The sequence below is a fragment of the Bos javanicus genome, chromosome 12, assembly GCF_032452875.1.
Source record: "Bos javanicus breed banteng chromosome 12, ARS-OSU_banteng_1.0, whole genome shotgun sequence".
NCBI classification, from domain to species: domain Eukaryota; kingdom Metazoa; phylum Chordata; class Mammalia; order Artiodactyla; family Bovidae; genus Bos; species Bos javanicus.
The window spans coordinates 28,400,634-28,413,389 of record NC_083879.1 but is presented as its reverse complement, the minus strand read 5'-3'; the positions used below and the strand labels follow the sequence as shown (position 1 = coordinate 28,413,389).

The following is a 12,756-nucleotide window of genomic DNA, read 5'->3' as shown; positions in this document are numbered from 1 at the left end:
GTCATTTTTTATTGATTATATGAATGCTTTATGAAATAAGGCTATTAACACAGTTTGATTGCCTTTTAAATTTGTGCTTGACATTAATAAATACTAAATTACATGATTTGTCTCCTTTATTTTTTTCTGCCATCGTATTAGGTGGCTATGTTTTTTACATTTAGGTTTTAATTGTTCTGGAATCCATTTCATTGTAAGGTGGAGATAAGATATCCATCCTTTTTTAAAAGCCTAGTAGCTAGTTGTATCAAACCATTTATTGAAAAATTGGTTCCTTCCTATTTGATTTGAGACATTCCCTTATTGTAGGATAAATTCTTAACAATATTTAGGGTCTTACTGGACTTTTTCCCTTTGTTCCTTTGTATTTTAAGGCTTTTATGATAAATTTTTAAATTTCATTTAGAAAGTTCTTTCATCCCTCCTCCCTTAATATTTACTAGCTGTTCTCAAACATTACTTAATGTTTCCAGATGAGTTATAGAATGCATGTGTTGAATCTTATCCCACACCAAGTTGTGTTCCTGTAAGATATTTTTAGATACAGTGGCAAATGCTATTCGTGTAATACTGTTTCCATCTTACGAAAATACTTGTCTTGATTTTTTCAAATCTCTTTGCTCCCTTTAATAATTTTAGAAGTTATATACAGATTCTGTGCATTTAAAACTTTTTATTCCTAGTTTTTATACATTTTGACTTGTCATTATAAATAGATTTCCTCCACCCCTCACCCCCCTGTGTTTTTAAGGTGGCTTTGGCTAATACAGAATAGCTCTGTCGATTTTTAGTGTTGTTGGCGTCACCTCACTGAACTCTTGGTGTTTTGTAATAGTTTCTCAGTTGATTCTCTTTGATTCTCCAGGTTGGTGCTTTTTATCACTGGCTCTGACTCTGTGGTTACTAGCTCAGTTGTACATGACGTAGCAACTAAACAAGAGCAGCGCCACCCCTACGGGAATGCCTTTCCTCACTGCCCTTGCTAACCAGCCTCACTTGTCCTGGCCTTCTCTCCAGTCCTTATTGTTGCCTGATTATCTTTTTTAATGTATTTATTCACTTATTTTGGCCTTTGGCCTCCCCTCACTAGACAGAGAGCTTCCTGCTCTTAGTCATGGAAGAAAGAAATGAATTTCATTTTGGATATATGGCATTTTTCATTCCTTTGGTACGTTTAGGTAAAGAAAACCTTGGAACTGATGAATATTTGGGAAGAGAATTCAGGCTGAAGATTTTTATTTGGAGTAGTTGGAGCTATGAGAAACAGTTGAGGAGGAAAAATGGGCAGAACAGGACAGAAAACATCCTCAGTGATTTTAACTGTTAAGGGAATGATTAATTTAAGAGGATATTGCAAGGAAAACAGATGTATTTGACTCATATCTTGACCTTAGATTTGAGTACATATTTTTGTAGAAACATAAATCTACTAAGCATTTTAAAAAACTGAATAATTGAATTTTCTTGTATTTTGGTTTATATTAGGTCTCTGACTTGATATTTGTTAACTTGTTTTTTGTAGTAAAAACAAAATGAGTATTTTGGATAATTGACAGAGTGTTTCAAATGATTATTTTAAAGTCACTTAAGCTTGTTTTTAGAAGAAAACTTTAAAATATTGTATTTCCTTTGTGATCTGTTCTAACTATTCTAGTGAGGATTTATTGTATGTTTGTTGTATGACATTTTTACACCTGTCAGAAGCAGTCCTTTCTGGCTTTCATAACAGTGCCGGACACAATAATATTTGCTAGGTTGTTTGAAAGTGCTTTATGTTAGCATTTATCCTTTATTTCTATATATGTTGTTCTACATATTGGAGCCATAATGAACGTTAGATAATTGGAAAACATCTCTTAGGATTCACATGTTTGGACCTGAACTTCACACAGCAAATACAAGAATAAAAATACAGCGTTAATAAACAGCAAGTCAGATAACATTTTAACCTCATTTGAATGGACACAGGGAAATACAATTTCAAAAAGAAGCATCTCGAAATACTTATTACAGCTTGCCATAATGGTTGGGAAACAGCTGTATCAAATTTGTGTGTGGTTTAGTTCTGGTCTGTATAGAAAATACTCGGGATTATTTTTCTTAAACATTGCCAATAAAAAAAGAGTTGAAAAAATGGAAAAAAATTTTTTTTGTCATACTTTAGTGCTCTTATAAAGCAAGTGAACAAATCAATAGATGGAACAGCAGATGATGAAGATGAGGGTGTTCCAACTGATCAAGCCATCAGGGCCGGTCTTGAACTGCTTAAGGTAAATATGCTTACATTGAAATTTAGGCACTTAAGTGCTTAATGAGATAACTGTTACATATATAGTTTGTACATTTTAGTCTTGAGATTTGCTTTTCTCGGTTAATAGAATCTAAAGTAAAATTTTCTTAATCACTTTTAGGTACTTTTGAAATTGTGTATTCTAACATGTAAGCTAAATATTAATATTTTTATGTTTAAATTATATAATATAGCCTAGTGTTAATTATATTAAGGATTATAAAATTTGAAGGTTTCATTAGTGTGCAAAGAACTTGCTAACTCTACCACAGAAAGCACCAAAATTTTAAAGTCCATTTTATATGTTATTTCGTTAGCTAAAATATTCCATTGCCTTTTACTTATTACAAAAATATCAGTTAATTGTTGATAACTTAGAGCATATAAAGTCATAAAGAAGAAAACATTGAGAAGCCTATCATTCATAAATATTTCTTTTGTTTCCTTTTAATCTATAGAAAAATATACTCTTTGGTACAGTTGAAATGAGACTGAATATACAATTTTATATCTTCATTTTTCCCATAATAAATTATTAACATTTTCTCAGTGTTTTTTAAGACAGTGTTTTTAAGAGTGTCATAAAGCAGGTCTGATTTTTTTTTACTGTAATTTATTAGATAGTTGCTCTAAGTTAATTGCTTTTGCTTCCTCATGTGTAATGGAGGTAGAAATAATACTTATCTCACAGGGATTAAATTAAATCATGTACTTAATGTCTTAGCAGATATTTATTTTGAAAGTGTGATTATAATGGAGGGTCTAATTTGATTTCCTTCAGATTGCTATACCCAGTTTTACTAGGTCTGTTTATTAAAAATTTCATCCATTTTCAGTTATTTTCTGTTGTCTTTATAATCTATTATACTCTACCTTAAATGTGGTAAAGTCTATTTATTGCTTTATTTTTTCTTTAGTCCTATGTTGGTGTGATTATTGTAACCTTATAATTTCTTTTACTGTTTGATATTTTACCCTCTTCCTTAGATTACTTTTTTCCAAAAATGTTACTATCTTCTTCTAATGACCTATATTTAGAATAATAGAGGTATTTTGTTAAATTCTCTTCTCATTTTCCTTTTCTCCTACCTTGAGTTTCTTCCACCCCTCCTCCCCAAACATTAACCAAATCCAGATTATTTTGAGAATTATGTTAGTGTGTTGTTTAATTTTGAAGATAGTTCTTTCTTTAGATTGTACAGTCTTCCTACACAAGAATGTTTCTGTTACATATTTGAGTAAGTCTTAAATTTTACTTACAGTGCTCTCTTTTATTTTTAGCATAATTACTTGTGTTTTTACTTTGATTTGTAACATTTCTAGTGTGTAACATTTTGGATTTATAAAGATGAAAAGGATTTATAGATCATTTTTATGATCATTTTTTAGGTACTCTCATTTACACATCCTATCTCATTTCATTCTGCTGAAACATTTGAGTCTCTCCTGGCTTGTCTGAAAATGGATGATGAAAAAGTAGCAGAAGCTGCACTTCAAATTTTCAAAAACACAGGAGGCAAAATTGAAGAGGATTTCCCACACATCAGATCGTGAGTTGAGTTTTTTTCTGATAAATATTCTAGAAAATAAAAAATAACTTGCTGTTTCTTGATTTACATAATAGTTGGAGTCAATTTTAAGTTTTGAGGAAATAATGTCTGAGTTTTATCTTAAGTCTAAACTATTTAGAGTCTTTATTTCCTTGGAGAAGGCATTGATTGGTATTTTAGAAGATTCATAAAAATGTAAGATGACCATGGCATTTCCTTTTGAAGCATCAATTTTGTTTGAAGATTTTAATGAAAACAGTTTTTTATAGCAAAAGAGTTCCTTGGCATATTATGCCATAGGGTAAACAATGTGAATTTAAGGTCCAGTGAGAAACTCCAGAGGAATTTCAGCAGGATTGTCCATAGCACTTTACTTTCTTGAAAATTTTCAGAAGTATTGTTTTACTTGACACAGGGAAGCAGAGAAGCATGGAATAATCATCCTAACAGCAATATATTTTCTGTGTGTGTTTGTGTGTTTTAGTATTTCCAAAATTTGGAAATTATGCTGTTATCCTGGAGATCTCTAATAGTGGTTGATTATGGTTCAGGATTCTATAATAGCTCAGAAGGAATACATCTTCATTCCTTATGAATCCCTCCTTGCTTCTGTGTGTTCATCTCTCCATCCTGTTCCTGGGGAGCATAGCTGGTAGTTGGTCCTGATACTGCCATAGTCACTGGTGACTGGTTTCACCTGTAGCTCATTGCTTCTGGTCTAGTTAGTAGTGGTTGGGGTACTGTGTTTCTTCATGTTGAAGTTGACTATGGCTCTTTTCTTCAGAGAGAGACTTGGACAAAGCTAGCATTTTAGAGGCTCAGGTATAGGTTTTGTTATCCCTTTCTATTCACATGAGCTTAATCAGTTCTAGAAACTATTGATACATAGGAAAAGAGCATTATTTAAATGATAATTGAAACACCCAGAATATTGTAACAGTATATTTTGGCAAAGGCAAGAAACTATTTTTTATAACTGGCTTCTTAATTTTTAAGGGAGCCTGGAGAACGTGAATTTTCCTTGTAATGGAGCTGTGACTTTCCAGTCCAGATCAGAGATCAGAGTTTGGAGATACATGTATACACACACACTAAAAGTATAAACTATCAGATCAGATCAGTCGCTCAGTTGTGTCCGACTCTTTGCAACCCCATGAATCGCAGCACGCCAGGCCTCCCTGTCCGACTCCCGGAGTTCACTGAGACTCACGTCCATCGAGTCAGTGATGCCATCCAGCCATCTCATCCTCTGTCGTCCCCTTCTCCTCCTGCCCCCAATCCCTCCCAGCATCAGAGTCTTTTCCAATGAGTCAACTCTTCGCATGAGGTGGCCAAAGCACTGGAGTTTCAGCTTTAGCATCATTCCTTCCTAAGAAATCCCAGGGCTGTTCTCCTTCGAAATGGACTGGTTGGATCTCCTTGCAGTCCAAGGGACTCTCAAGAGTCTTCTCCAACACCATAGTTCAAAAGCATCAATTTTTCGGCGCTCAGCCTTCTTCACAGTCCAACTCTCACATCTATACCTGACCACAGGAAAAACCATAGCCTTGACTAGACGGACCTTTGTTGGCAAAGTAATGTCTCTGCTTTTGAATATGCTATCTAGGTTGGTCATAACCTTCCTTCCAAGGAGTAAGCGTCTTTTAATCTCATGGCTGCAGTCACCATCTGCAGTGATTTTGGAACCCAGAAAAATAAAGTCTGACACTGTTTCCACTGTTTCCCCATCTATTTCCCATGAAGTGATGGGACTGGATGCCTTGATCTTCGTTTTCTGAATGTTGAGCTTTAAGCCAACTTTTTCACTCTCCACTTTCACTTTCATCAAGAGGCTTTTGAGTTCCTCTTCACTTTCTGCCATAAGGGTGGTGTCATCTGCATATCTGAGGTTATTGATATTTCTCCCGGCAATCTTGATTCCACCTTGTGTTTCTTCCAGTCCAGTGTTTCTCATGATGTACTCTGCATATAAGTTAAATAAGCAGGGTAACAATATACAGGCTTGATGTACTCCTTTTCCTATTTGGAACCAGTCTGTTCTTCCATGTCCAGTTCTAACTGTTGCTTCCTGACCTGCATACAGATTTCTCAAGAGGCAGATCAGGTGGTCTGGTATTCCCATCTCTTTCAGAATTTATCACAGTTTATTGTGATCCACACAGTCAAAGGCTTTGGCATAGTCAATAAAGCAGAAATAGATGTTTTTCTGGAACTCTCTTGCTTTTTCCATGATCCAGCGGATGTTCACAATTTGATCTCTGGTTCCTCTGCCTTTTCTAAAACCAGCTTGAACATCAGGAAGTTCATGGTTCACATATTGCTGAAGCCTGGCTTGGAGAATTTTGAGCATTACTTTACTAGCGTGTGAGATGAGTGCAATTGTGCGGTAGTTTGAGCATTCTTTGGCATTGCCTTTCTTTGGGATTGGAATGAAAACTGACCTTTTCCAGTCCTGTGGCCACTGCTGAGTTTTCCAAATTTGCTGGCATATTCAGTGCAGCACTTTCACAGCATCATCTTTCAGGATTTGGAATAGCTCAACTGGAATTCCATCACCTCCACTAGCTTTGTTCTTAGTGATGCTTTCTAAGGCCCACTTGACTTCACATTCCAGGATGTTGGCTCTAGATGAGTGATCGCACCATCGTGATTATCTGGGTCGTGAAGCTCTTTTTTGTACAGTTCTTCTGTGTATTCTTGCCACCCCTTCTTAATATCTTCTGCTTCTGTTAGGTCCCTACCATTTCTGTCCTTTATCGAGCCCATCTTTGCGTGAAACGTTCCCTTGGTAACTCTAATTTTCTTGAAGAGATCTCTAGTCTTTCCCATTCTGTTGTTTTCCTCTATTACTTTGCACTGATCACTGAGGATGGCTTTCTTATCTCTCCTTGCTATTCTCTGGAACTCTGCATTCAAATGGGTATATCTTTCCTTTTCTCCTTTGCTTTTGGCTTCTTTTCTTTTCAGAGCTATTTGTAAGGGTTCTCAGACAGCCATTTTGCTTTTTTGCATTTCTTTTTCTTGGGGAGGGTCTTGTTCCCTGTCTCCTGTACATTGTCACAAACCTCCATCCATAGTTCATCAGGCATTCTGTCGATCAGTTCTAGTCCCTTATATCTATTTCTCACTTCCATTGTATAATAATAAGGGGTTTGCTTTAGGTCATACCTGAGAGGTCTGGTGATTTTCCTACTTTCTTCAGTTTAAGTCTGAATTTGGCAATAAGAAGTTCATCATCTGAGCCACAGTCAGCTCCCGGTCTTGTTTTTGCTGACTGACCTTCTGCATCTTTGGTTGCAAAGAGTATAATCAATATGATTTTGGTTTTGACCATCTGGTGATGTCCATGTGTAGGGTCTTCTCTTGTGTTGTTGGAAGAGGGTGTTTGCTATGACTTGTCCCTTACCACCTCCCAAAACCTGCCCAGGTTCATGTCCATTGTATCGGTGATGCAGTCGGGGAACCTTATTTTTCTGTAGCAGAACTAAAGGAAAAACTTTGTGGTCGTACCTTTTTTCTCTGGTTTTAATAGGGGTAAAGCTTTTGGGTGAGGTAAGGCTTAGAGTTGTGAATCAAATGTCTTATTACCGACTTTACAGGAAAAGAAAAAAGTAAGTGCTGATCTACTAAACTAAAATGATGGTGAATTATGGGTTCCATTCTGTCTCAGTAAGTCTCTCAGGAATCTGGCTCACTCGAGAATAGTTAGATGTGCCAACACTGACGGTCCCCTCTAGCATAGGATACAGTCATAGTCCAAGTGAAGCTGGTTCTCAATTGGAGGAGCTTAAACAGACTTGGAGGAGAAATTAAACAGAAATAAAGGACTCACTACCTTTATTCCCGCCTTCCTTCTCCATGCTACTTATCCACTTGATTAAGCAAGTGTAGTTTCAGGTGGGAGTTCTGCTGTTAATTTTTTGAAAGAAGTGTCCAAGGTTGAGTCATCAGGAAGACACCATCTACATTTTTGTTTAAATGGCAGAGCCAAAGAGAATTTCTTTTATTTAAAGATGAATTAACAGAATACAGATAAATAGACAAACATGGATCCTTTGAGGATATTTTAGTGTTCAAAAGATAGGTGATTAACACTAGGAAGAATGAAATTCTTGTTGGATAAAAGAGAATTTTAGACATATCTTCTAAGCTGCCAAGAAAATTAAGCAGCAAATGACATCTGGGAAAAAGGAACAAAAATAATATAGCATAAAAAGAGAAATGACAGAACTAAGGATAAAGAGGAGCAGGAACATATTTCTGTTATAGAATGAAATTTATTATAAACAGCAAGGAGCAGAGTAAACAGTATTGAAAATGTAAACAGGAAGGTGTCTGTTGAACTTAAGGAAACTGCATAGAACATGGGTATAGTGGGGAAGGAAAGAAATGCAGTTAAGGAATTGCAGATGATGGAAAGTCATGATTGGTTTCTGTGGAGAAGACAACAGTATAATGGAAAGTGGAAAATTTTTTAAAATAATGAATAATAATAATAATGAATGAAAACATGAATCTGGAAATGAAGAGTACTCATGTTTTAGGAAGGTATTGATAGCTTACTGTGAATGGTGTCGGATTTGTGATCTCCAAAGAAGAAGATTTAACTTTGGTACCAGGGACCAGGCTTGATCACTCAAGAGCTTCTGTGCAGCAGAGTTGTATTAAAGTGAAAAAGGACAGAGAAAGCTTCTGACATACTCATCAGAAGGGGGACAGAGAGTGCCCCCCCCCCCAATAGTCTTACCAAGGCCTCATATACTTTTCCCAGACCCACTCCCACAACATATATCTTAAATTAGCAAGATTAGAACTAACAATAGAAAGGTCTTAAGAGACCCACTCCCATAACATACACATCTCAAGGTAACAAGATAAGTCAGAAGGTTCCTGTTAAGAAGGACAAACATATTCTCAGGCAAGATACATTGTTATATTGAGTGAGACAAAGCAGTTCTTCTTACTGAAAGCCCTAGAACCCTTTCTCCTTCTCGAGCCCTAGAACCCTTTCTCCTTCTCGAGCCCTAGAACCCTTTCTCCTTCTCGAGCCCTAGAACCCTTTCTCCTTCTCGAGGGCTCTGGACCTCTTCCTCACTGATAGTCCTGGACTCCTTATCAACCTATCTCAGGATTAGCTCTCTCAATATCCTAATGAAATTTACTGAATTTTCAGAGATTATGGAAGTGATTTCATAAACATCAAGGGAAAAAAAAAAAAGGTAAATCCTGCACAGCAAGAACAGTAATGGGGCTGACATTTCTTTTCAACCACGTAAGATTTCCACAGTTAATGATTCAACAGTTAGGAAGTTTTGATCAGAAAATGAATGTAACTAAAGTTTTTCCTAATTAGCTAAGTTGTGCTAAGGGCAAATGAAGGATTTTCTTTAGAATTCAAGGATTTAGAAAATGTGTTATCCCCTTTTTATTGTGAGGTCACTCTTTCTACCAAGTTCTGTGCCCTTTTCCCTTTGCATTCATTTTTGCTTATGCCTTTAAATCAAACTTTTTGTTTTCTTATTTGCATATCTGATTGTCTTTTCTCATCATTTTAATTTCAGTATTCAAGTTTTAGGTGTGGCTATATCTATGTTTTAGAGATTTGAAAATCTGAATTTTTAAAGGGTGATGTAAATAAATTGGCTCAGGAAGAAAGTAGGGGGGAAAAATCCTAATAGGCTATAATTATAAAAGAATTTCAGAAAATTATCCTCTAATAATAATAAGGGCCAATAAAAGTTATGTTAAAGGGGGTATTTCAAATATATATATATATATATATATATATATATATAAAAACCATGTAGAAATTCTAAATCTTTTTAATTGTTCCAGGCATGAGGGGGAAAGGAAAGCATTTAGATATAAAGCCAAGGTAACTAGTAGGAATGCTAAAACCTGATAAAAGATACCCTTCCAAAAGAAAACTGATACAAATTTTTTTGATATTGATGAAAATTGAATGCAAAAAGAGAATTTACTATAGTAAAGCAAGAATACACTATGGCCAAATGTTGGTTAATTCCAGGAATACAAAAAGGGTTACTATTAGAAGAAAACTTGATGTTCATGTTATAATTCATTTATATAAATGAGTAAAAGGGAGAGGCCGCACAATAGATCTTTTTGACAGATGCTGAAAGGGCTTCTAATAAAAAGGAAAATCAGTTTACTTATAGTTAAACCCAACAAAACAGGATTTTAATGCCTTCATACTTCTCAAACCAGTGAAAGTGAAGTCTCTCAGTCTTGTCTGAGCGGCCCCATGGACTGTAGCCTACCAGGCTCCTCCGTCCATGGAATTTTCCAGGCAAGAGTACTGAAGTGGGTTGCCGTTTCCTTCTCCAAATATCTCAAACCAATATCTACCACCATATGGTAATACACAAGCATTCCCAGTAAAATCAGTAGCAGGATGAGAAAATACACTAACTCTGCCATGATTTAACATTGTTTTGAAAGCATTAGCCAATATAATTACATAAGAAAATAAAATTAAAAAGTGCATTTGTTGGAAAAGAGGAAGCAAAGTTATCATATTTCTAAGAGAAAAATCCAAGAGAATCAGCTGCAGAACTACTAGAAACAAGATGGCCATATGAGTATCTAGAAATCCAAGGCTGTCTTTGCTGCTGCTACTGCTAAGTCGCTTCAGTTGTGTCTGACTCTGTGTGACCCCATAGACGGCAGCCCACCAGGCTCCCCCATCCCTGGGATTCTCCAGGCAAGAACACTGGAGTGGGTTGCCATTTCCTTCTCCAGTGCATGAAAGTGAAAAGTGAAAGTGAAGTCGCTCGGTCGTGTCCAAGTCTTAGCGACCCCATGGACTGCAGCCTTCCAGGCTCCTCCGTCCATGGGATTTTCCAGGCAAGAGTACTGGAGTGGGGTTCCATTGCCTTCTCCGATATAAAGGCTCTCTTTATATTCCACTAATAATCATTCAGAAAATATAGGAGTAAAAAAATCAGAAGATGTAAAAGTCAAGTGTATGAGAAATTGACAACCCTGTACTATCCCTTTAGTAGTGAGGAGTATAATATTTAACAAAGAAATTAGTCAGGAAAACTTAAATCACTGAATAAGTAACTGGCAAGCAGTTTTAAAAAGAAAAAATAATGTAGACTACACTTGATTTTACATATATTCTGAATGAGCCAGAGATTCTTTATTTAATAATCTAAGATTTTATTTAAAAACTTTTAAATCTATGATGATTATATATATATAAAATGAATTAGTAAAAGTATTAGTAACCAGTTCTTTTTTTTCTTTTTAATTTTATTATTGAAGGATAATTGGTTTACAGAATTTTGTTGTTTTCTGTCGAACCCCAACATGAATCAGCCATAGATATACATATATCATCTCCCTTTTGAACCTTCCTCCCGTCTCCCTCCCCATCCCACCCCTCTAGGTTGATACAGAGCCTCTGCTTGACTTTCCTGAGCCATATAGCAAATTCCTGTTGGCTATCTATTTTACATATGGTAATGTAAGTTTCTATGTTACTCTTTCCATACATTTCACCCTCTCCTCCCCTCTCCGCATGTCCATTAGTCTGTTCTCTACGTCTGTTTCTCCATTGCTGCCCTGTAAGTAAATTCTTCAGTACCATTTTTCTAGATTCCGTACATATGTGTTAGAATACAATATTTATCTTTCTTTTTCTGGCTCACTTCACTCTGTGTAATAAGCTCTAGGTTCATCCACCTCATCAGAACTGACTCAAATGTGTTTCTTTTTATGGCTGAGTAATATGCCATTGTGTATATTTACCACAACTTCTTTATCCATTCATCTGTCAATGGGCGTCTAGGTTGCTTCCATGTTCTAGCTATTGCAAATAGTGCTGCAGTGAACAATGGGATACATGTGTCTTTTTCAGTTTTCATTTCCTCAGGCTAGTATGCCTAGAAGTGCAATTGCTGGGCAATACGATGGTTTTATTTCTAGTTTTTTAAGCAGTCTGCATACCATCTTCCATGGTGACTGTCAATTTACATTCCCACCAACAGTGCAAGAGTGTTTGCTTTTCTTCACACCCTCTCCAGCCTTTATTGTTTGTAGACTTTTTGATGATGGCCATTCTGACCAGTGTGAGGTGACATATCATTGTAGTTTTGATTTGCATTTCTCTAATAATGAGCGATGTTGAGCACCTTTTCATGTGTTTGTTAACCATCTGTATGTCTTCTTTGGAGAAATGTATGTTTAGGTCTTTCTCCCACTTTTTGATTGGGTTGTTTGTTTTTCTGACAGAGTTGTATGAGCTGCTTGTATATTTTCGAAATTAATCCTTTGTCAGTTGTTTCATTTGCTATTATTTTCTCCCATTCTGAGGCTTATCTTTTCACTTTGCTTATAGTTTTCTTTGCTGTGGAAAAGCTTTTAAATTTAATCAGGTCCCACTTGTTTGCTTTTGTTTTTATTTCCGTTACTCTAGGAGGTGGGTCATAGAGGATCTTGCTTTGATTTATGTCATCGAGTGTTCTGCCTATGTTTCCCTCTAAGAGTTTATAGTTTCTGGTCTTAGGTTTAGGTCTTCCATCCATTTTGAGTTTATCTTTGTGTATGGTGTTAGGAAGTGTTCTGATTTCATTCTTTTACCTGTAGCTGTCCAGTTTTCCCAGCACCATTTATTGAAGGGACTGTCTTTGCCCCAATGTATAGTCTTGCCTCCTTTGTCAAAAATAAGGTACCCATAGGTGCGTGAGTTTATTTCTGGGCTTTCTGTCTTGTTCCATTGGTCTATATTTCTGTCTGTATGCCAGTACCATACTGTCTTGATGACTGTAGCTTTGTAGTATAATCTGAAGTCAGGAAAGTTGATTCCTCCAGCTCCATTCTTCTTTTGCAAGACTGCTCTGGCTATTTGGGTCTTTTGTGTTTCCATATGAATTGTGAAATTTTTTGTTC

At 36.0% G+C, this 12,756-nt stretch overlaps 1 protein-coding gene across 6 annotated transcripts in view; it reads left to right on the top strand.

Moving 5' to 3' along the window:
* Positions 1 to 12,756, top strand: part of PDS5B (PDS5 cohesin associated factor B) — a 192,376-nt gene that overhangs the window by 116,274 nt on the left and 63,346 nt on the right. For all 6 annotated transcript variants that reach the window (XM_061434810.1, XM_061434809.1, XM_061434808.1 and 3 more), the window contains exons 18-19: positions 2,165 to 2,270; positions 3,680 to 3,840. In XM_061434810.1, coding sequence (XP_061290794.1) covers positions 2,165 to 2,270; positions 3,680 to 3,840 — 267 coding nt within the window. The remainder of the gene's footprint in view (positions 1 to 2,164; positions 2,271 to 3,679; positions 3,841 to 12,756) is intronic.